The following is a 23,810-nucleotide window of genomic DNA, read 5'->3' on the forward strand; positions in this document are numbered from 1 at the left end:
CAGTTTTCTGTATTTAAAAGTCTTTTATGGTTTGTCTCCCTCTCTGTTTTTATCGTATTTTTCCTTCCCTTCCCCTATGATCATCTGTTGTTTCTCAAATTCCACATATGAGTGAAATCATGTGATATCTTTCTCTGACTCACTTATTTCGCATAGCATAATACCCTCCAGTTCCATCCATGTTTTTGCAAATGTCAAGATTTCATTCTTTTTCATCACTGAGTACTGTTACATTATATATATATATATATATATATATATATATATATACCACAACTTCTTTATCCATTCATCAGTTGATGGACATTTAGACTCTTGCCATAACTTAGCTATTGTTGATAGTGCTGTTATAAACATTGAGGTACATGTGCCCCTTTGAATCCGCATTTTTGTATCCTTTGGATAAATTCCTAGTAGTGCTATTGCTGCATCGTATGGTAGTTCTATTTTTAATTTTTTGAGGAACCTCCACACTGTTTTCCAGAGTGGCTTCACCAGTTTGCATTCCCGCCAACAGTGCAATAGGGTTCCCCTTTCTCCACATCATCGCCAACATCTGTTGTTTCCTGAGTTATTAATTTTAGCCATTCTGACTGGTGTGAGGTGGTATCTCATTGTGGTTTTGATTTGTATTTCCCTAATGATGAGGGATATTGAGCATCTTTTCATGTGTGTGTTGGCCATCTGGATATCTTCTCCGGAAAAAGTGTCTTTTCATGTCTTCTGCCCATTTCTTCACTGGATTGTCTGGTTTTTTGGGTATTGAGTTTGGGTATAAAGTTCTTTCTTTATAGATTTTGGATACTAACCCTTTATCTGATATATCATTTTCAAATATCTTCTCCCATTCTGTCGGTTGCCTTTTAGTTTTGTTGATTGTTTCCTTGGCTGTGCAGAAGCTTTTTATCTTGATGAGGTCCCAAAAGTGCATTTTTGCTTTTGTTTCCCTTGCCTTCAGAGACATGTCAAGTAAGAAGTTGCTGTGACTGAGATCAAAGAGATTGCTGCTTGTTTTCTCATGTAGGATTTAGAAGGTTTTGAAAGACCTAAATATGAGACAGGAAACCACTCCTTACTTTTATTGCACACACTATCCATGCAAATTCTAGATTCCCCAGCCCCATCTCTTGTTGTGTTATTTTTTATTTGAGTATCATTGACACACAATGTGATCTCACTCTCAAATGTACAACATAGTGATTCAACTTCTTTATACATTGTGCTATGTTCACTACAGGTGTAGCTGCCACTTGTCATCATTGACTACGTTCCTTATACTGTGCCTTTTATTCCAGTGACTTCTTTTTTTAATTTATTTCTATTGTTTTAAGTTTATCATTATTTTTTTTTTTTTTTTGAGAGAGAGAGAGAGAGCTCACGAGCAGGGGAGGGCAGAGAGAGAGGGAGAGAATCCAAGCAGGCTCAGCACTATTAGTGCAGAGCCTGATGTGGAACTCAGACTCACAAACCATGAGACCATGACCTGAGCCAAGATCAAGAGTTGGACGCTTAACCAACTGAGCTACCCAGGCGCCCCTATTCCAGGGACTTCATGCCGTAACTGGAAGCCTGTATCTCCCACTTCTCTTTACCTGTTTTGCCCATTCCCCCATCCCCTCTGGCAACCATCAGTTCTCTATATTTTATAGGTCTGATTCTGCGTTTTGTGTGTTTATCCAATTGTTTTTTTAGATTCCACATATGGGTAAAATCACATGGTATTTTTCTTTTTCAGTCTGACTTATTTCACTTAGTGTAATACACTCTAGATCCATACATGTTGTCATAAATCATTAAAGAACTATATTCCCCTGTTTACATCCCTATGCCTACAGTAGTTCATCTCTATAGGGATGCATTATCAGAATTATGATTAAGTAGTTTGCTTTTATTATAGTTTTAAGAAGGAACATAAGTGGTCATTTGATTGCAAGAAGTAAAGATGTACTCAGGTTTTCTCAATCTGTGGGACTCTATTCCAGAAATACATATACTTAAAAGAAAGATTGGGATCTCTTGGCTTGACAAAAACCAAAACCAGAAGTACAGCCTAGTCTCATCAGAATGTATTTGTTAATGAGAGCAAGATTCAAAACTGCCATAGTGACTGAGTTACTGTTATTTTCTGAGCAATATATTTTTTAATCCTTTACGATTATGATGAGCTCCTGAACTAACAACAATTTCACTCTTTGTTCTAGATAATTTTTCCTCTGAGATTTTTGCTTATTGATAAGTTTATTCATGACTTAGCTTTCATTACTTCCCCTCTCTGCATTACCCTCCCCGTGACCAAGATAAAGAAGATCTAGTTGACTCATTTGATCTCTTTCATAGCTGTTTGGATAGAATTTTTATGAACAGGGGTGCCTGGGTGGCTCAGTCAGTTAAGCATCCGACTTCAGCTCAGGTCATGATCTCATAGTTTGTGAGTTTGAGCCCCATGTTGGGCTCAGTGCTGACAGCTCAGAGCCTGGAGCCTGCTTCAGATTCTGGGTCTCCCTCTCTCTCTGCCCTTCTCCTGCTCACGGTCTCCTCTCTCTCTCTCTTTCAAAAATAAACATTAAATTTTAAAAAAAGAATTTTTATAAACAAACACCCTAAATCCAATAAGGTGATTGAGGTAGAAGAGGGGAAACTGTACTTGCAGGAAGATTTATACATAAGTTGCAGCCCGTGACTCTTTCCCCAAGCAGTGATTGGGCAGAAACCCATGGGGCTTAGGTTTTAGGGGCATTCAGTCTTAATATATTTGATTCAATGAGGATATTTTTGGACATTCAATAAAGACAGTATTTAGAAGCCTTTTCATTTATGTAGGTCTTGTTATAAAACAATCTATATAATAATTTTTGTAGGTTTTCATGATATGACAGTCTCCTCCAAAGAACACTCAACTAATTTTTTGCTTTAGCTATCAGGAGGCTCCAGTTTACATTTATGCTTGATTCCAGCAACTGTCCTTAATTAGGTTATTTGGTATCATGGTTTTCTCCTTTGAATTGTACACCCTTAAGAGTTTATCCTTTCTTTAATGGCCCTACTATTGATATGTTTTTATGCTTCATAGTGTAAACCACCTCAAATTATCCTTGAAAATGAGGATACTCTTATTAATAATAAAGTTCCCTACAACTAATGATTGTACTTATTTGTAGCAATTACACTTGGGGGTAGATAAAAAACAAGATTTAACAGTTATACTTCCTTTAAATTAAGATCAAAAACAATATGTCAATAATATATGCAAAGACCAAGCCAAATGTGCAGAAAATAAAGGGATATTTCCATTATGCAATAGAACATTCTTACATAATGTAAGTCTAATTCTACATAAGAACAGTCACATTGCCTATAAAAGCTATCTTTATTCTCCCAGCTAACCACAGAGAAGCTTTAGGTACAGAAATGTCTCCCAGACAACAAAGAGCTCTAGGAAGTAGTAGAAGACAGGATATGATCATTTAAAGGACAGGAAAATATATTACTTTATTTATTTATTTATTTATTTAAGAAAAAGAGATAATTATCTTAGTTTTTAATACTGCTTTTTTAAAAAGAAAGTTTAAAGTGTATTTATCTTGAGAGAGAGAGAAAGCATGAGTGGGGTAGGGGTAGAGAGAGGGAGAGAGAATTCCAAGCAGGCTCCATCCTGTAAGACCAGAGCCCGACGCAAAGCTCGAATTCACAAACTGCAAGATCATGACCTGAGCCAATATCAAAAGTTGGACACTTAACTGACCGAGACATCCAGGCGCCCCCTAATATGCTTTTAATATAGGAGAAAACATGTTTTAATGTTACATTATTTTAAATTATTAGAATTATTGATGTGTACAAAATCTGTAAATGACGTATTTAATTCAAATGAAAGAATATGTAATAATTATATGATGTATCAGTGATCATTTTTAGAATAACTATGAGCTGAAGTTAATATTTTGTATGTAGATTCTGCTTTCATATAGTAGAAAGTTCAAATTTTATTTCCGTTAACTAGTTATTGGACAGGTATACATTAGAGAATATGGAAATAACTTTATACATTACATTTTGCTTTATTTTTAAGAAAACTTCTATCTTGGGGGTCCTGGGTGGCTTGGTCGGTTAATCGTCCGACTTCAGCTCAGGTCATGATCTCATAGTCCATGAGTTCGAGCCCCACGTCGGGCTCTGTGCTGACAGCTCAGAGCCTGGAGCCTGTTTTGGATTCTGTGTCTCCCTCTCTCTCTGCCCCTCCCCTGTTCATGCTCTGTCTCTTTCTGTCTCAAAAATAAATAAACGTTAAAAAAAAAAGAAAAGAAAACTTCTATCTTATTGTCCATAAATTTCAGGGCTTATGAATATGTTATGTACATAATCACATCATTTCTAAAAGTAAGAATCATACTGAGTCATCTTTGCATTATACTACAAAAGATTCATAGTGACACTAATCCTTTGAATAATAGCATGAATAACTTTCTTTGTTAATCTAAGACTGTTAGAACCAATTCAGTCTCATTGCCACTAGCTTTGTCTTCCCAGCTCCCTGAGCAGATCGCCTAATGGGCTTCACCTTCACATCCACCTACCTTAGTTCTTGAACCAGTTATGGCCTAGCCATGGATATGTCAGCAGCCTCAGTCTCACCATCTCCTGGTGAGAACTAAGTTAATTGCTAACCCAGGTTTGATCATGTACAATGTGGGAGGATCTCTAAACAACCATGTATCTCTCATCCAGTCATCCAGCCCACTTTCTATGAAATTGCGGTATAGTCCATGTTTGCTTACCTGGGCCCCTTTATATTAAAAAACAAACAAAAAAAAAACTTTAATAAATAAAGAGAAGAGACAAATGTCCCATGGAAGGGAATTCCAAGTAATCTATTTAGATACTCCACCATCAAGGAGATGAAATATAAGTCCCCACTCCTTAAATGTAGGCTGTACATAGTGACTTTCTTCCAAAGTGTGCAGTATGAAAAGTGGAAAAAAGAGGAACTTTAGAGTGGAAAAACCTGACAAACACTGTCTTATCTGGGTAATCAAGGTCTATATCAATGATGTTAAATTATGTTGATCGGTATCCTTGACATGTCAGGAACATGGTACTCTATTTCTGTGGTCTTCCTCTCAAAAACCCATAGCCCTAGTCTAATTATGAGGAAGAACATCTGCAAATCCAAGTGAAAGAACATTATACAAAATGTCTAGCCATTACTCCTCAAAACTCTCAAGGTCATCAAAAACAAGACAAGTTTGAGAAACTATCACAACCAATAGGACTAAATCCAATGTGATATCCTGGATAGGATGGTGGAACTGAAAAGACATTAGGTGAAAACTAAGAAATTATTTTTTTTTTAAGTTTTTATTTATTTAAGTAATCTCTGCACCCAATGTGGTCCTCAAGCTCATGACCCTGAGATCAAGAGTCACATGTTCTTCTGACTGAGTCAGGCAGATGCCGCAAAAACTAAGGAATTCTCAATAAAATAATGGACTTTAGCTAACAACAGTCTATCAGTATTGGGTTCATTAACAAATAACCCCATTGTAAGGTGTCAATAATAGAGGAAATATGGTATAGGGTATATGGGAACTCTCTATACTATCTTCAAATTTTCTGTAAATCTAAAACTTTTAAAATATAAGTTTATTTAAAAAAACAATATGAGAAAAGATAATGTTTATTGAACCATTGCTTTGTGCCGGACACTGCCAAAAGCATTGTTTATATCACCTTACTGAATACTAAGAATGACCTTGTGAAATGAATACTGTTATACTCATTTTATAGATAAGGAAATTGAGACACAGGTTAAGTGGATAAGTACATTTCTTAAGGCCAAATCTACATAACTGAGGAGAAAGAACTCCAATCCAGACTGTCTAACTCTAGACTGTGTACTTCTTTTGGTCCTATTTATATAACTTATTAGCAGACATTGAGCACAAGAAAAATGTTCATTTAGCATTTTTCCAAATCAGACAAGTAAGGAAGAATAAAGAGAAAATTCATGCCTGCCAAGAGACAAAATAAATGTACTTCTAAAGGAGACTGAAGAATTGAGGTTTGAAATAAAGACAGAAGAAATTCAAGGACTTATGAATCTTACTGAAGCATTAAAGAAGAGATACTTGTATCCACAACTTTGACTCTTGAAACCTTTGCAGGTATTGTCCAACACAAAGGCTATCCTGGAGTTAAAATTACTGTCAAAAATTATTTAAAAAGTGGGGAAAATAATCTAAAGCACCTGAACATGAACATAACCACTTGTTTACAGCCTCTCACTCCAGTTTCTCTTTCAGACTGGGTATCTCCCTAAACTCAAAACTTAGCTCTCTGAGCTAGGGCCCTCTTGCACAGCTTAACTCATATTAATCTCCTTTTCTGGAGTCTAGGGAATGGGCAACAGGGAGCAATAAAATTCATGATCAGTACTCTCAACTGCCATTCAATGTGCACTTCAACTTGTAAGTTTTTATGTATGTCCTTGCCGAAGTATGATCTGCACCCGGCAGTGACTCAATTCTGATGCCTTCCTCCATCTCTAGGACGTTGGCCCTACATAGGCTCTCCCTGACTTTAACACTCAATAATGTCATCTACAAAATGAGATCATGAAGGCAGCTCTTTCTGCCCACAGGTCCTGCCCTGTGCTTTAATAAAATCACCTTTTTACACCAAAAAAAAAAAAAAAAAAATGATATGAAAATATGTATGTTACAGATTGATGTTAGGATTAAATGAGATAATATCTTTTTAAATTTTCCAAATAATCTCTGCGATCTAATGTAATGAAACTGGCAGTTGAGTGTATCACTGAAAAAACTGATGAAAACTTAAAACAATGAATTTTTCACTTAAAAACATATTAATATACTTTTACTTACCAGACTTTTGGTGTAAGCACAAGGCCATTTGTTGTTTTGGTCTTTGCACACAGCTTTGTATAGGGTCACTCTTTGGAGTTCTATCTTAATTTTTTTACATCAAGCATACCTCTAAGGCAGTCTACAGTGTCCAGCTTTGTTTCCCTTAAACAACCAATTTCCATTTTTAAAAAATAGGAGAGTTAAGATGATGTTCTCACCTTTTCTCTTCAGAATCACACAAAAGCAACAAATAAAAACCAAAACACAACTTCTTTGACAAAATCAGAAAGCATGCTAAATCTCAAATCATGTGTTTTATGAAGCACAATGAAGGTAAAGAGGGATGGAGAAAGATACCAAAGAAAATTCCCAGGGTTACAGATCACTGACAAAACCAACAACACAGTTCTCTAGACTGGAATATTCTGAGGAGCAAAATCAACAGTTCCTAGTTTGGGACAAATGCAATTGATGACCAGGGTTGTGCTTCCCAATTTGGCATAAGAGAGAAACAGAGAATACTGGAGAACCCAAGGAATCACACTGAAAAACTATATTTATAGGAAGCAGTATGCTGGTGAGGCAGGATCAGAAAAAGATGATGAGTTCTGACTTGTCCCGTAACTGCTGATCTCAGATGGCTGGAGAGAAGACTAACTAAAGGCTGTAATTCAAACACACACACAATTTTGTGAGATGAGTTTTCCTGGCTTGAATCGCAGGCCTGGATCCAGTCCAATATACACTACTGCAGAAGTTTGGTTTAGGAGTACTCATTTGATTCAAAGATGGGCAAGATTTTTAAAAGTGGTGGGGAAGTAAAAATAAGATAAAAACAGAGAAGGAGACAAACCATAAGAGGCTCTTGAATACAGAGAATAAACTGAGAGTTGCAGTGAGGGGGTAAGTTAAATGGGTGACGGGCATTAAGGAGGGCCCTTTTTGGGATGAGCCCTGGGTGCCATATGAAAGAGATGAATCACTGTTCTACTCCTGAAAGCCAAGACTACACTGTATGTTAACTAACCTGAGAATGAAAAAATAAAAAATAACAAAAATTTTTTTGAAAATAAAAGGGTTGGGGAAGGAGGTATAATCTGCTTGGGTTCTGTACCAAGGGGAAAATCTTTTCTGGAAAGCTGCACTAGAAACTGAAACAAAACCTTGCTTTTCACCATTAACCTTTTTATACTTTTTAAATTCAAAAGAAATTTAGTTCAGTAAGAAAAAGAATAGGGACTTTGAAAAAATAATAAATTCAGGTAGACATTTTCAGAGAAAATCTAAATACAAATCCTTTCAGATATTTTACTCTTTTTATCCAGACTTACGTTTGTTTTGACCACATGTAATTTGACAGCAATTTCTTCTAGTGACTTTCCTTTATTAATCCTTTCACAAAGGCATCCAATTTATAGAAACAACTTTTCCTTTTGCATTAATATTTCATTAGTTATGTAATATTTACTTATATCATTACAATACTATAACTGGCATAACAAGTTTAGAAACAAATACAATTGACTCAGTAAACAAAGTTCAACTGGTGTGAACAGAAGCATATATGTTATAAAAAGTGGCCTGCTAACCACAAGGGTTCATTGTATTATAGGTATCCTATTTTTTGAGGAAAACCAGAAAGTAATGCTTGTTGATGGATTTGTTATGTGCATGTTAGAGGAAATTACCCTAAATATGAACATATGTCCTTACTGGGTTTTTGTGGCCTTTGAATTATTCTCTAGGATATATAGTTTTAGATATATCATTTGAAATTTTTAATTTTACTCAAAAAAAATGTTTATTGAGCTCCTACTATGTACCCTAAACATAGAAACAAAGTAAATATTTCATCAACTTGTTGAAATTAAACAATATTAATAGGATGTTACTGCTGTTTTTATTTACAGTATGCTGAATAGGTGTAGAAGATATTAATGAAAGAACTTAGTTTATTGACTTGCTTCATTCATATCAGAGTTCTTCACACACCCAAATTTGTTTTAAATTGTTAATGTTGGTTTTACTTTAATGTTTGATAAGGAAAAACTTTTTTTAAACTGTTGTTACATTTCTTGTTGTTTTATCTTGAAGCTGCCAGAAAAAGTTATAATGGACTACTACGAGAAGTACAAGCCTAGAATGAATGAGCTGGAAGCTTTTAATATGGTAAATCTCAGAAATGAACATATTAAATTGGATATGTTGCCAGACTTGAATGGGGTTCAATTAAATTTTATTGTGGGACCAACCAATCTATGTTGTTTTTCTCTTACTGTAGAAAAACCGTTTTGGACCATTTCCTATTTCAGAACTATATTAGGTGTCAGTAATGTAATAAAGAGAACACATGGTAGATTTCTCTTAAAATGTATCATAAATGCACAGAAGAAATTTCAGAGTTCTTTGAACACATACTTGTCTCAATGCAGTTATTTCCCCAGCATGCCTTTTAATGAATTTCATTCTTAGTACCTCTGAAAACTCTCTATCATATGTACCACTGCCTTTGGATTCCTGTTATTATTAAAGAAAAACTTTTGATCTCTGCAGTATTCGTTTTCTGAATATATACAATGGGTATTGGAGATTTATTTGGCCCTATATAAATTTCTGTAGATGCATTTTCTTGAACATAAGTGTTAAGCTAGTTTGTGTTTGTTTGTTTGTTTGTTTTGTTTTGTTTTTTAAAGTTCTACCATCCTATCTTATCCTTTCTTTTAGTTGAAAGTTGTTCTGGCTCCTTGTATAGAGTCACTGATTCTTCTGGATCGACTTTGCTATCTGAAAGAGCAGGTAAATTGTATTTTAAAATATATAACTAATATCTTTATTTAATATAGTAAACAGATCCACTATTACCTAGGATAAGTTTCTTTTGCATACAGCTAGTCAGATAATTTTTCTTATTACATTTTCCAAGTTTAAATATTCATTCCATCTCTTTTTAAACATAAACATATGTACAACAGATGTTTTCAGCAAACCTATTATAATAAAGTTTATGTTATTTTAATTGTATGGTAATTACTGTATGGTAGGCAGTGAACACAACTATCATATATGACGTATTGTGTAGCTAAATTTAATAAAGGCCAGACATAAAAGATATTATATATATATATATTTCATTTAATGAAAATTTACCTTTTAAATCACTTTTGGATTTTGGACATATGTAATCTGCAGTATAAAAATTTCTTTCTGATCAGTGAAAATTGCTTTTGCTTCTTCACAGTCTTGGTTTTTTTTAATCTATGTTGAATGCACCAAAACAACTAGTTTTTTGCTTGTCTTTAAGGAAAATTTTTTTTGCAGATTTTACACTGAGCTATGATCAAAATAGTTATGTGAACTATTTAAATTAAACCCATACATGGATTCAGCCTCATGTTTCCACCATAAGCCCTTTATTTTAACAATTTTGTTCTATCATAGTGGGTAATTTTACTTTCTTCTTTTCAACAGGCTATTTGGAACAAATGGATTTTAATAAATGCTTGCTTTTGTTCTAATTTATATTTTTATGGAAAAAAGACAATTTTTAAATATTTGGATAATTGTGTACTTTCTTAAGCTACCAAGTAACTCAAAATCACTGGAAATCTTTGGTTTCCAATTTCATTGGTGACAGAATTGGGCCTGTTTTACTAGGTACTCATTATTTCCCTTTTCAAAGCAATTTCCAGTGACCTAAATAAAATAAGTAAATGGTAAAAAAATAAATTAAATAAAATAAGTAATATGCACAAAGATTAATAGATTGGCAATGAAATGATATAAAGCATAAAATATTAAATTGTTAATAAAATATTTTTAAATAGCAATGTTAAATAATATTAAATAATATTTTATTCTAAAATAACACTTATATGTTAGAAAGTTTTAAATGAAGAATATAAACAAGAAAATTAAAAATAACAGTCCCATCTTTCAGCATTAACTTAATTTTTGTTTTGTATTCTAGTGCCTCTTTCTAATATGTATATGTTGCACACATATATATGAGCGCATTATTTCTACTTTAATTAAAATTGGAATCTGGGGCACCTGGGTGACTCAGTCAGTTAAGCTGTCTGACTCTTGATTTCAGCTCAGGTCATGATCTTGGCTCAGGTCATGGTCTCACAGTCCAGAGACAGAGCCCTCAAGATTCTCTCTCCCTCTCCTTTTACCCCTCCCTGCTCTCTAACATAAGATAAGATAAGATGATGATAAGATAAGATAAAGGAATCAAATTACAAGTGCAGTTTTGAATTTAATCTGTTTCATTTATTTTATTCAGAATTTTCTCATCTTATTGAATATACTACAGAAGGTGAATAATGTTTCATCATATAATAATTTCTTTAAGTAATGCCCAATTGTTTTTTATCACTTCCACTCTTTCACAATTTCAGCAAAGAATAACCATGTAGTTCACTATCTTATGTAAATCTTTTATTTCCTCAACATAAATTCCTGTAGGTGAAATTGTAAACGTTAATTTCATTCAGCAAAGAATAATTTTCTTTTATATAGTTTGTCTTTTATGTTGTTTTTATATTACAATATATAGTCTGACTCATCTTTCATTCTTATCTTCAACAAATTGCTATGTATTTAAATCACTTATCAATTTGCAGGAAAATATTGCATGGTCTGCACTTGTGAAGTTGTTTGATCCTGTGAAATCTCCCAGATGTTATGCTATTATTGCTCTGAAGAAGCAGCAATGATTTCAGTTGAAGCAAGGTATTAGATGTATCTGTTTGTGGAAACTATCACTAATTTTGCTCTTCTAAACATTTATGTTGTGTTATGTAAATATTTGAAAAAACATTGCTCTATTTTAAATAAACAATAAAATAATAGCTAACAACCGAACACCATAATCTATTTTTCCATTGTCAAAGCATACATTAATAAAATAAGAACTCATGAAAATATTTAAAAAGTATTGACCTACATTCCTGAGTTACTATATCAATAGGACATTGTAATCTGACCCTTGTTCCCTATTGTTTGAGACCCTTAATACTTGCTACATACCACATTTTGACTTTTATTGATTTAAAAACTTTTTGGACAGAGGAAAGTTATAGGTGTATATATAATAAAATTAGCACAGAAGATCACTTTCATTTTCCTCCAGATTTTGGAAGGATTTTCCATGTCATCTGGAGGGAAAAATCCAAAAAGGAAAGAAACACCCAGGAACCAGGCAGATACAAAAAGTGCTTCATATGTGTTTTCATCTAAGTTACATGAGAAGATATTCTGTGTCCTTAAAGAAATAGGCATCTTGTGAGATTCACTTTAAGGAATCTTGAAGCTACTTATCTTACTAAAATAGATAATTACCTTGTGCTCTGTAGAAAGCCAGTCTGAGAAAAGCAACAGCGAATGAAAGAAGGCCAGCGCTATGCCCAGTGTGGTACAGGTTCTTTTCATTTGCAGAAATCTTGAGATTTCTAATATACACAGAAGATACGACAGTTGGCAAAAAGCTTCCTTGATGCTCAGCAAAAGACTATAAAATTCTCCCATCAGAAGAAGTAACTACTCTCTTAAACTTTAGAGTCTATCCGCAGATGGAAAGAATAAGTTTTTGCTCTGTTTTGTGATAGGAAGTTTGCAGCCATTATATATGTGGATGATCAGGTACTTTGTATAGTTAGTACAATACTGGGGAAAATAGCCACTTTTTAAGCTTTTTATTATGGAACATTTCAAATATGTTCAGAAATGAAGAGTAGAGTCTAACGAATCGCGTGTACTCATCACAAACTTCAATAATTATCAATATTTTACCAGTCTTGTTTCATCTGTACACTTATGAGCATGCACACGTTCACATTTGCCACCCCACCCACCATTCCCAGATATGTAAGATTTTGAACTTTTGCCCTGATGCCTAAATATTTATATAACATTATTTTCTCATTATAATAAAGAAAAAAAAACTTCATGTGTGTAAAGCTCTGTTTAGTAAAGTGAACTCCAACTGTTTCAATACCAAGGAAACTTTGTAGTAACTTCCCTATGCCTTAAAATATTGTCAGAAATTATATTTATCAGTTAATGCTTTCCATTTTTAATAGAGACATTTGTGTGATTCAAGCTAATCAACATGAGATAACTTGTATGACCCACTGAGATGATAATATTTCAGCAAAAGAACAAAGAAATATAATATTTTGGCAGGACTACAGCTTTATACACATGAATCCCCATTGCAATGTTTGTAGACTCTCCTCTCATAAAAACTGCTCTTTGAGAACTCATTTACAGTTGAGCTAAAGAAGGTGATGTATTGGCAGGAGCATCAATCCTGACAGTTACATTCTGAGTGAGCTAAAGCAAGACTCTTAATATCTCAGAGCCTCATTTGTAAAGTGGGTTTCATTTAATTTTCATTTTAGAAACATTTATTGAATGCTTATCATGTGTCAGATGTTAGGCTAGGCACTGGCAGCATGGAGACAAACAAGATATGTCCCTTTTCTCAAAGAGCTCACAGTCTAGTAAGAAAGACAACAAAATTACTAATTACCATAATTAGTACTGTAATTATTGTATAGGACTGAGAGGGTCAGGACATGAGATCCTTTATGGTAACTTCAAATTGATAAGACTTCAAGGGAAGATAGGCTCAGTAATATTAGTACCATAGTTTAGATTCATATGAGTTAAATTATTGTCTGTCCTTGTGTAGGTCACTTTAGTATTCAGTATGCCTCAGGTTTCTCATCTGTAAAAAGAATATAAGAATAAAATTTACTTCTAAGGTTGTTATGAGCATTAAAAGATTAAATATGTTATTGAACTCCCACAAAATGTCTCCAGGCAATCTGTTAATAAAGCAAAACTGAATTTATTAAAACTGTCTGTAGTAATAGGGGATTCTGCCTTGAGGGTCTCTGAAGGTAAAGTCAGGAGAGGATATTTACAGCATTTTGAAGGTGGCTCTTTTCAGGTGGAGACCAGACTGCAATTTGGAAAAGTTCATGACAAGTTTTATGATTGGTATCTAATAGCAAGGCAAGGGTCTTGAAGCAAGTTCTGATAAGTAAACTGTTGCTTGATAAGTGAGCTCTTTGCCAAGGTGAGCAGATTGTCTGATATAAATTAATATATGAGAATTTCCTGAAACAATGAAGTTATTTATTGGTTTACAGCCTTATCTTTCCTGGGCAAAGATTTCCTTTACCAAACAAATAAATCATGTTGACACAGGTGGTCTCAGTTCTTAGACCCCATAGCTCTGTTATATTAATGCACATGGTTGTAGTTCTCAACGTAAAGCAATTAATTCCTGGTACATAAACATATGTAAAGCAAATAGTATAGGATAGTAGACTCAAACCTAGATATGTCGGTACTTCCATTAAATGTACATTAAATGCTTCAATTATAAAACAAAGATGACTAATTGAAAAAATAGAGCCCAATAAGTTGCTGGTTAGAAAAAACATCTAAAACAGGGGTATAAAAAATTCAAAAGTAATAGGAAGGAAAAGGCATATTTGCAATTACTCATCAAAAGGAAGGATATTTATCAATATCAAAGTAGATTTTTAGTTAATCTCAGGCAAAAATATTCTGGAGGATAAAGGGTAACCTTTATAATGAAAAGAATTTCAATTTGCCAGGAAAATGTAAGTTTGTATTTAGTTAATACCATAATTACAAAATATATAAGGCAAAAATTAACTACAGGGAGAAACAAGTCTACAATCATGCTGGGAATATTTTCATGTTTCCCTCTATCTTATGGAAAAAGCAAACAAAACCAAAAAGATACAAGATTTGAACAATAAAAGAAGTAAAATTGAGCTAATGGATAAACAGTTTATTATAAACTGTTCCTAACTACTATATAATTTTTTCAAGTACATATGAAAATTTTACAAAAGCTGACCATATGCTGGGCTTTGAAGTAAATTTTAATAAATTTCAAAAAAATTGAAACTATATCATATGTAGTTTCTGACCACAATGCATTTAAGCTTAAAAAAATTGTTTTAGGGGAGCCTGGGTGGCTCAGTTCAGCATCTGACTCTTGATCGCAGCTTAGGTCTTGATCTCAGGGTTGTGAGTTTAAGCCCCATGTTGGGCTCCACGCTGGGCATGGGGTATATATATATATATATATATATATATATATATGCGCAATATATATTCATTATGTATTATATATGTAGTATATAATTTTATTATATACTTATAAAATTTATTGTATACTTAAATATATATATGTAAGTAAAAATTTAAAAATTGTTTTAAATATAAGTAGAAAATCCCCATATTCTTTAAACTAAGAATTATACCTCTAAATAACTTCTGAGTCAAAGAAGAACTCACAATGGAAATTAGAGAGTATTTGAGTAATAATGAAAATAATTGAACTATAATGATAACACTGCCCATCAAAACTTACGGGATGAGCTAAACCATGATATAAGAAAACATTAGCTTTCAACACATATTAGAAAAGGAAGAGACTAAAAATCAAAAGATTAGTAGTTTCTGGAAGAAAAACACGGAGAGATGATTAACACCTCCAAAAGTTGGTTCTTCAATAATTAATAAAATTTACACATCTCTGGTAAGTCTAATCATTTAAAAAATAAAACGTTCAAATAATCAATATCAGGTATATAAAAGGGAACATGCCTGTAAATTTGCCAATAAATTTCTGACAACAAAATTGAACATTTGTATAAAATGGAAAAATTTCTCAAAGAAACACAATATGCCAAAACAGCCTCAAGAAGGAAAATAAAATATTAATAATCATACAACTATTAAATTGAATCTGCAATTAATCTTTTATTAATTTCCTACATATCGATAAAAGTATTTTTTGGATGTGGCATAGAATTTAGTCAACCACTGTTAGTTTGCAACAGTGTGACTAAGACTATCATAGACACTATACGTTGGGCAAGAAGATTTGTAGAACTAGACTATGGCAGTTCCTAATTTTTAGGAGTTTATAATCTATGCATTGAAACACATATGAGAGGCATATGGAAGAGTTAAGATTTAGATAATGACTTTGGGGAAGAAAGAAAAGAAAGTATCTACAGAAGCACACAATCCTTTACTATGAACTAACTTTGTCTTAGTCTGTTTACTTCTGTTCCACTCTCTTTAATTATAGGTTCCTTTAGTTTGTTTTAAGTATGGTCAGTAGAATGGCTTATTTTCAGGAAAGAGAACTGTTTAAGAAATAATCTGCCATGTGAAAGATGTGCTCTGGTAACCTGTGACCAGAAGGAACTGGAAGTCTCCAAACCTCCCCAGGTTTGTACTTGGCCAGTGATGCTACTGGCTGCATGTATGGGGATTTATTAGTTGATGTATTTATCTCAATGGATCACCTCATTAAGTTTGCAGATGTTCTGTCAATGGAAGTCCTTTAAAAAAAAATTATACTGTTTTTATTAGAGTTTTCCAATGCACAATCCAGAATAAGAGAGTTAACACATTTCAGCACAGAACAAAGTAGCATGTATTAAATCTCAGGGGAGGAAAAGCCTTTAACTTGTTCTCAGACAGTTATGATTGAACACGTTGAATTTGAGAAAAATGGAGAAAGTATGCACCAAATTCACCATTTGGTCAGCATGGGATTTGGTGTGCATCAGCTAATCATGTTGAACTAATGCTCCACTTAGCTCAACTCTCAGGAAAGAATCCAGTCTTCTAATAACTGCTACAACTCCTTTAAGAAAAAGTCTCAAGGATGGTTTTCCAACAAGCAAAGCATACTCAAATAATGTGTTTCAAGGGAAAGATAAAACAATTCCAGATACCATTTGATTATAACAACAGACATCTCTGGTGTTCTGGTGACTTCAGAATATTTCTTTTTTTTTAATTTTTTTTTTTTTAACATTTATTTATTTTTGAGACAGAGAGAGACAGAGCATGAATGGGGGAGGGTCAGAGAGAGGGAGACACAGAATCTGAAACAGGCTCCAGGCTCTGAGCTGTCAGCACAGAGCCCGACGCGGGGCTCGAACCCACGGACCGTGAGATCATGACCTGAGCCGAAGTCGGCCGCTTAACCAACTGAGCCACCCAGGTGCCCCCAGAATATTTCTGATCTTAGTAGACAGTATAGCTGCAGGTAAACCTCTGCGAATTAAGACAGGAGGAACAGACTTCAAATCACAAAGAAAAAATTAAATACTCTATTTCTACTTAAGCTAACTCAAAAGGACAGAACTAAGAATAAAAATGAAGGCAAAGAAGTGTTTACTTTTAATGTATAGAATAATGAATATCTTTCTATGTATGTACAAACAGTACCTTTAAAGGGTCCAAAATTGCATTCACATTACCTGCTTATGCTAGGTTCCAGAAACCATCCCTAAAGCACAGGTTGTACTGTACTGAAGAATAATATTTAAAAGTTTTGAGGGTCAACATCTAGAGGATAAAACTGAAAGCTATTGAAAGGTAAATTATTTTTGGTTAACTTTTCTCTCATTAATAGAAAATACTGTTGTTTATCTTTAAAATAAATAGATTTGAAATTCTTTTGAAATATGCTTCACATTTTAGATCTTTAGTACAGTTGTAGTATCAATGTTTGTTAATGAGATTATTGGTAATGTGTTTTCATTCTAATAAATTGGTTGCAGATGTTTAGAGAAGAAAGGATTTCATTAAAATTGCTGCCATAAATAGCATAGTTCCTACCTTTAAGATTAATGAAACCATAGTAAATTCAACCTAGATCTTCTTACCATTCTTTTATTATGAAAAGTAAAACTAAGTCTCAGAGTTGTGTTTAGTTAGGTAAATAAAAATGTTACAGAGCCTCTGAGGGTCATAGGTCATAGTAGCCCAGTGGAGTTACATCATATACACATTTATGTACTGATTTTTAGATTCTAACCTCTCCCCAAGATGCAAATGCATAAGAAGGATAGTATATCTCTTTGTTGGCCAAATCAGAAGCGCCATCTTTGAAAGACAGGAAATAGAAGACCAAACAAATATCTGTAACTTTTCAAAGAGCAGAGGATATGTGTTTCTCATCAAGTAAGACTTAGAAAATCCAACTGAACTTTATTGAACATCTGTGAACTAACTGCTGGGTGCTTTCACACTTACTTCAATCTTCAAAACAACAAACAACAAAAAAAATAGCATGCATTAGGGATATAGATCCTTAGTAATAGTGACAGTAGTATATACCCAAGGAGCAAGCAGTAATCCTTAATAATTCACCCATTCCTCATTCACTGTAGGAATTTAATATTATCCTAAAAGCATAATGGTTTGAATGCTCAATATCTGCTTAAAGACTACCCTTTTGTTCTTTTCTTTCATCTACCTCTGTGGTCTCCAAATTTTAGTGGGCCAAGTAATTAAGGTATAGTACTATATTCAAAACTACACAAATAAAGCAAAAAAGAAAAAGAAAAAAGAAAGAAAAAAAAAACATGTTGGTTTGTTTTCCATAGAAATGTGTTCTCATAGGAAACACATTAAAGAGATCTTTCAGCTCACTGTTCACAGGTTTAAAAAAAAATTCAATAATAAGAATCCCATTGACATTCTAAATAATGTATTCATTTTTACTACTTTGGGTACTGTATGTCCTACTTAGTTTTTACTGTCTCATAAGTATAATCAGAACTTTGTGTTAGAAGTTGTGTCCTGAGGACACTTTTGAAAGAATTGAACACTAATAATAGTGGTTGACTATAAATTAGGAAGATCAATGAAAACCAAGAAGCTTCTTGACCAAGACATTAACTTTAAGTTTAATTTTAAAATAAATCTTAATTACTAAAACCTAAAGACAGTTGCTGATTACTAAATACCAAATAGTTTGGCATTTTACATATCATATATAAAAGGGTCACAAAGAGAATCAGAGAAGGGGTTTTTGTTTGGTTGTTTTTTGTTTGTTTTAATGTCTTTTTTTTTTTTTTTTTTGTCAAGTTAGTTAACATACAGTGTAGTCTTGCCTTCAGGAGTAGATTTCTATGATTCATCACTACATACAACACCCAGTGCTCCTCCCAACAAGTGCCCTCCTCAATGCCCATCACCCATTTTCCCACCCCCATCAACCCTCAGTTTGTTCTCTGTATTTAAGAGTCTCTTACAGTTTGCCTCCCTGTTTGTATGTTATTTTTCCTTCCCTTCCCCTATGATCTTCTGTTAAGTTTCTCAAATTCCACATATGAGTGAATCATATGATATATGATCATATATATATATGTGATATATGTCTTTATCTGACTGACTTATTTCACTTAGTATAATACCCTCCAGTCCATCCACATTTTTGCAAATGGCAAGATTTCATTCATTTTCATCACTGAGTAGTATTCCATTGTGTATATATACGATATCTTCTTTATCTGTTCATCAGTCAATGGACATTTGGGCTCTTTCCATAATTTGGCTATAATTGATAGTGCTGCCATTAATATTGGGGTGCCTGTGCCCCTTCGAATTAGCACTGCTGTATCCTTGGGTAAATTCCTAGCAGTGCTATTGCTGGGTTGTAGGGTAATTCTATTTTTAATTTTCTGAGGAACCTCTACACTGTTTTCCAGAGTGGCTGCACCAGTTTGCATTGCAACAGGGATTCCCTTTCTCCAAATCCTCACCAACATCTGTTGTTGCCTGAGTTGTTCATTTTTGCCACTCTGACTGATATGAGGGGGTATCTCAATGTAGTTTTGATATGTATTTCCCTGATGATGAGTGATGTTGAGCATCTTTTCATGTTTCTGTTGGCTATCTGGATGTCTTCTTTGGAAAAGTATCTATTCATGTCTTCTGTCCATTTCTTCACTGTATCATTTGTTTTTGGGGTGTTGAGTTTGGTAACTTCTCTATAGGTTTTTGATACGAACCCTTTATCCAATATGTCATTTGCCAATATCTTCTCCCATTCCATCTTTTAGTTTTGTTGATTGTTTCCTTTGCTGTGCAGAAGCTTTTTATCTTGATGAGGTCCCAATAGTTCATTTTTGCTTTTGTTTCCCTTGCCTTTGGAGACATGTCAAGTAAGAAGTTTCTGAGGCCAAGGTCAGAGAGGTTGCTGCCTGTTTTCTCCTGTGGGATTTTGATCATTTCCTGTCTCACATTTCAGTCTTTCATTCATTTTGAATTTATTTTTGTGTATAGTGTAAGAAAGTTGTCTCTTTTCATTCTTCTGCATGTTGCTGTCCAGTTCTCTCAGCACCATTTGCTACAGACTGTCTTTTTTCCATTGGATACTCTTTCCTGCTTTGTTGAAGATTAATTGGCCATACATTTGTGGGTCCATTTATGGCTTCTCTATTCTATTCCATTGGTCTTTGTGTCTGTTTTTGTGCCAATACAATACTGTCTTGATGATCACAGCTTTGTGATACAGGCTACAGTCCAGGATTGTGATGCCTCCAGCTTTGGTTTTCTTTTTCAACATTACTTTGGCTATTCGGGGTCTTTTCTGGTTCCATACAAATTTTTAGGATTGTTTGTTCTAGCTCTGTGAAGAGTGCTGGTGCTATTTTGATTGGGATTGCATTAAATGTGTAGAATGCTTGTAAAATGCTATCAACATTTTAATAGTATTTGTTTTTCCAACCTAAGAGCATGGAGTGTTTTTCCATTTTTTTGTGTCTTCAATTTCTTTCATAAGATTCTCTAGTTTTCAACATACAGATCTCTTACCTCTTTGGTTGGGTTTATTCCTAGGTATTTTATGGTTCTTGGTGCAATTGTTAATGGGATAGATTCCTTGATATGTCTTTCTGTTGCTTCATTAGTGGTGTATAGAAATGCAACCAATTTCTGTACATTGATTTTGTATCTTGCAACTTTGCTGAATTCATGGATCAGTTCTAGCAGTTTTTTGGTGGAATCTTTTGGGTTTTTCCATGTAGAATATCATGTCATCTGCAAAGAGTGAAAGTTTGACCTCTTTGCCAATTTGGATGTCTTTCATTTTGTTTTGTTGTCTGATTGCTGAGGCTAGGACTTCCAATACTATGTTAAACAACAGTGGTGAGAGTGAACATTCCTGTCATGTTCCCGATCTCAGAGGGAAAGCTCTCAGTTTTTCCCCATTGAGTATGATATTAGCTGTGGGCCTTTCATGTATGGCTTTTATGATGTTAAGGTATGTTCCTTCTATCCCAACTTTCTTGAGAGTTTTTATTAAGAAAGGGTGCTGTATTTTGTCAAGTGCTTTTTATGCATCTATTGACAGGATCATATGCTTCTAATCCTTTCTTCCCTTAATGTGATGTATCATGTTGATTGATTTGCAAACATTGAACCAGCCCTACAGCCCAGGAATGAATCCCACTTGACATGGTGAATAATTCTTTTAACATACTGTTAAATTCGATTTGCTAGTATCTTGTTGAGAATTTTTGCATCTGTGTTCATCAGGGATATTGGCCTGTAATTCTCCATTTTAGTGGGGTCTTTGTCTGGTTTGGGAATCAAGGTAATGCTGGCTTCATAGAATGAGTCTGTAAGCTTTCCTTCTGTTTCTATTTTGAGAAGTCTGGGTAGGGGGTTGTTAATTTTGTTTATTCTTTCAAAAAAACAGCTCTTAGATTCATTGATCTGTTATGCTGTTTGTTTTGTTTGTTTGTTTGGATTCTATATTGTTTATTTCTGCTCTAATCTTTATTTTTTTCTCTTCTGCTGACTTTGGGCTTTCTTTGCTGCTGCCTTTCTTCTTCCTTTAGATATGAGGTTATGTTCTGGGACCTTTCTTGCTTCTTGAGATAGGCCTGAATTACAATGTATTTTCCTCTTAGGACTACCCCTGCTGCATCCCATAGGGTTTGGACTGTCATGTTTTAATTTTCATTTGCTTCCATAAATTTTTTTAATTTCTTCTTATATTTCCTAGTTGACCCATTCATTCTTTAGTAGGATGTTCTTTAACCTCCATGCATTTGTGGGCTTTCCAGTTTTTTTCTTCTGATTGATTTCAAGTTTCATAGAGTTGTGATCTGAAAATATGCATGGTATGATCTCATTCCTTTTACATTTGTTGAGGACTTTTTTGTGACCCAGTATGTGATCTATTTTGGAGAATGTTCCACGTGCATGCAAGAAGAATATGTATTCTGCTGCTTTTGGATGAAAAGTTCTGAATATATCTGTTAAGTCCATCTGGTCCAATGTGTCATTCAGAGACGTTTCTTTATTGATTTTCTACCTAGATGATCTGTCCATAGTTGTAAGTGGAGTATTAAAGCCCCCTAAAATCACAGTATTATTATCTATACATTTATTTGTTTGTGATTAATTGATTTATATATTTGGGTGTTTCACGTTGGAGTCATAAACATTTATAATTTTTCGCTCTTCTTGATGGATAGACCCCATAATTATGATATAATGCCCTTCTCCATCTCTTGTTAAAACCTTTAGTTTAAAATCTAGTTTGTCTGATATAAGTATGGTATTCCAGCTTTCTTTTGGTTTCCAGAAGCATGATAGATGGTTCTCCATTCCCTCACTTTCAATCTGAAAGGGTTCTCAGGTCTAAAATGAATCTCTTGTAAATAGCATATAGATGGATCTTGGGTTTTTTATCCATTCTGATACCCTATGTCTATTGATTGGGGCATTTAATCCATTTATATTCAGAGTGATTATTGAAAGATATGGATTTAGTGTCATTGTGTTATCTGTAGGTTTCGTGCCTATGGTGGTGACTCTGGTCCTTTGTAGTCTTTGCTGCCCTCTACTCACAGAGCCCCCCTTAGAATCTCCTGCAGGGCTGGTTTAGTGGTCATGAACTCCTTTAGTTTTTGTTTGGGAAAGCCTTTATCTCTCCTTCTATTCTTAATGGCAGCCTTGCTGGATAAAGGATTCTTGGCTGCATATTTTTCCTATTCAGCACATTGAATATTTCCTGTCTCTCCCTTCTGTCCTGCCAAGTTTCAGTGGACAGATCTCCCACCACCCTTCTGAGTCTACTCTTGTAGGTTAAGGCCCATTTGTCCCTAGCTGCTTTCAGAATTCTCTCTTTATCTTTGTATTTTGCCACTTTGATATATCATGGTGTTGACCTGTTTGTGTTGATTTTGAAGGGAGTTCTCTGTGCCTCTTGGACTTGGATTCCTGTTTCCTTCCCCAGATTAGGGAAGTTCTCAGCTCTAATTTGTTCAAATAAACCTTCTGCAGCTTTCTCTCTCTTTTTCTTTTTTCTGGAACTCCTGTGATAACCAATATTATTTCATTTCATTGAATCACTTAGACCCTTGTGGTCTAGTAATTTCCTTGCCCTCTTTGTTTCAGCTTCATCATTTTCCATAATTTTATCATGTATTTCACCTAGTCTCTCCTCTGCTTCTTTCATCCTCGCTGTCACTGCATCTAGTTTATTTTGCATCTCATTTATAGCATTTCCTAATTCATCATGACTGTTTGCTAGGTCTTTGATCTCTACAGCAATATATTCTCTGCATCTTCTATGCTTTTTTCAATCCCAGCTATTAGTCTTATGACTGTTATTCTAAATTCTTGTTCAGATATATTGTTTATATCTGTTTTGAGCAATTCTCTGGCTGTCATTTCTTCCTGGAATTTCTTTTGAGGAGAATTCTTCTATTTCATCATTTTGGCTAGGTTTCTGTCTTTGATGTGTTTTAATAGCTTGTTATGTGTCCTGCACCTGCAAAAACTACTATATTAAAAAGGGGTCATACACTGTCTAGGGCCTGGCACTTCAGGAAGGGATTTTGGAGTGTGTTGCGTGCACCCTGTTCATGCGTATTTGGCTGCTCTATCCACTGGTCAGTCTTATACAAAGCTCCTCCTTACTTGTGGTGGTGAATTATTCCACCAGGTGTACTTTCATTTGTTCATTGAAGTAACCCCAGAAGAAAGGAAAGGGCAGGGGACCTGATCCCAAAGAAAGAGGAAAATGAAAGGGGTGAAAAAAAGACCAAGCAAAGAATCAAAGAA

The 23,810-nt window shown here is 34.2% G+C and overlaps 1 protein-coding gene across 8 annotated transcripts in view; it reads left to right on the plus strand.

The window, feature by feature from the left end:
• The window catches only part of METTL25 (methyltransferase like 25), a 161,923-nt gene that overhangs the window by 118,693 nt on the left and 19,420 nt on the right, over nt 1-23,810 (plus strand). For 4 of the 8 annotated variants that reach the window (XR_006204974.1, XR_006204975.1, XR_006204972.1 and 1 more), the window contains exons 10-13: nt 8,961-9,035; nt 9,591-9,662; nt 11,492-11,600; nt 16,064-16,157. Coding sequence is in view for 2 of the 8 variants with exons in the window: in XM_042947258.1 (XP_042803192.1) it covers nt 8,961-9,035; nt 9,591-9,662; nt 11,492-11,584 (240 nt within the window). In the remaining 6 variants the exon portion in view is untranslated. Of the gene's footprint in view, nt 1-8,960; nt 9,036-9,590; nt 9,663-11,491; nt 11,601-16,014; nt 16,158-23,810 lie in introns of those variants that run through there. The other 4 variants (XR_006204973.1, XM_042947259.1, XM_042947258.1 and 1 more) reach the window with 3 other exon arrangements.

The sequence above is a fragment of the Panthera leo genome, chromosome B4 (genome assembly GCF_018350215.1).
Source record: "Panthera leo isolate Ple1 chromosome B4, P.leo_Ple1_pat1.1, whole genome shotgun sequence".
NCBI classification, from domain to species: domain Eukaryota; kingdom Metazoa; phylum Chordata; class Mammalia; order Carnivora; family Felidae; genus Panthera; species Panthera leo.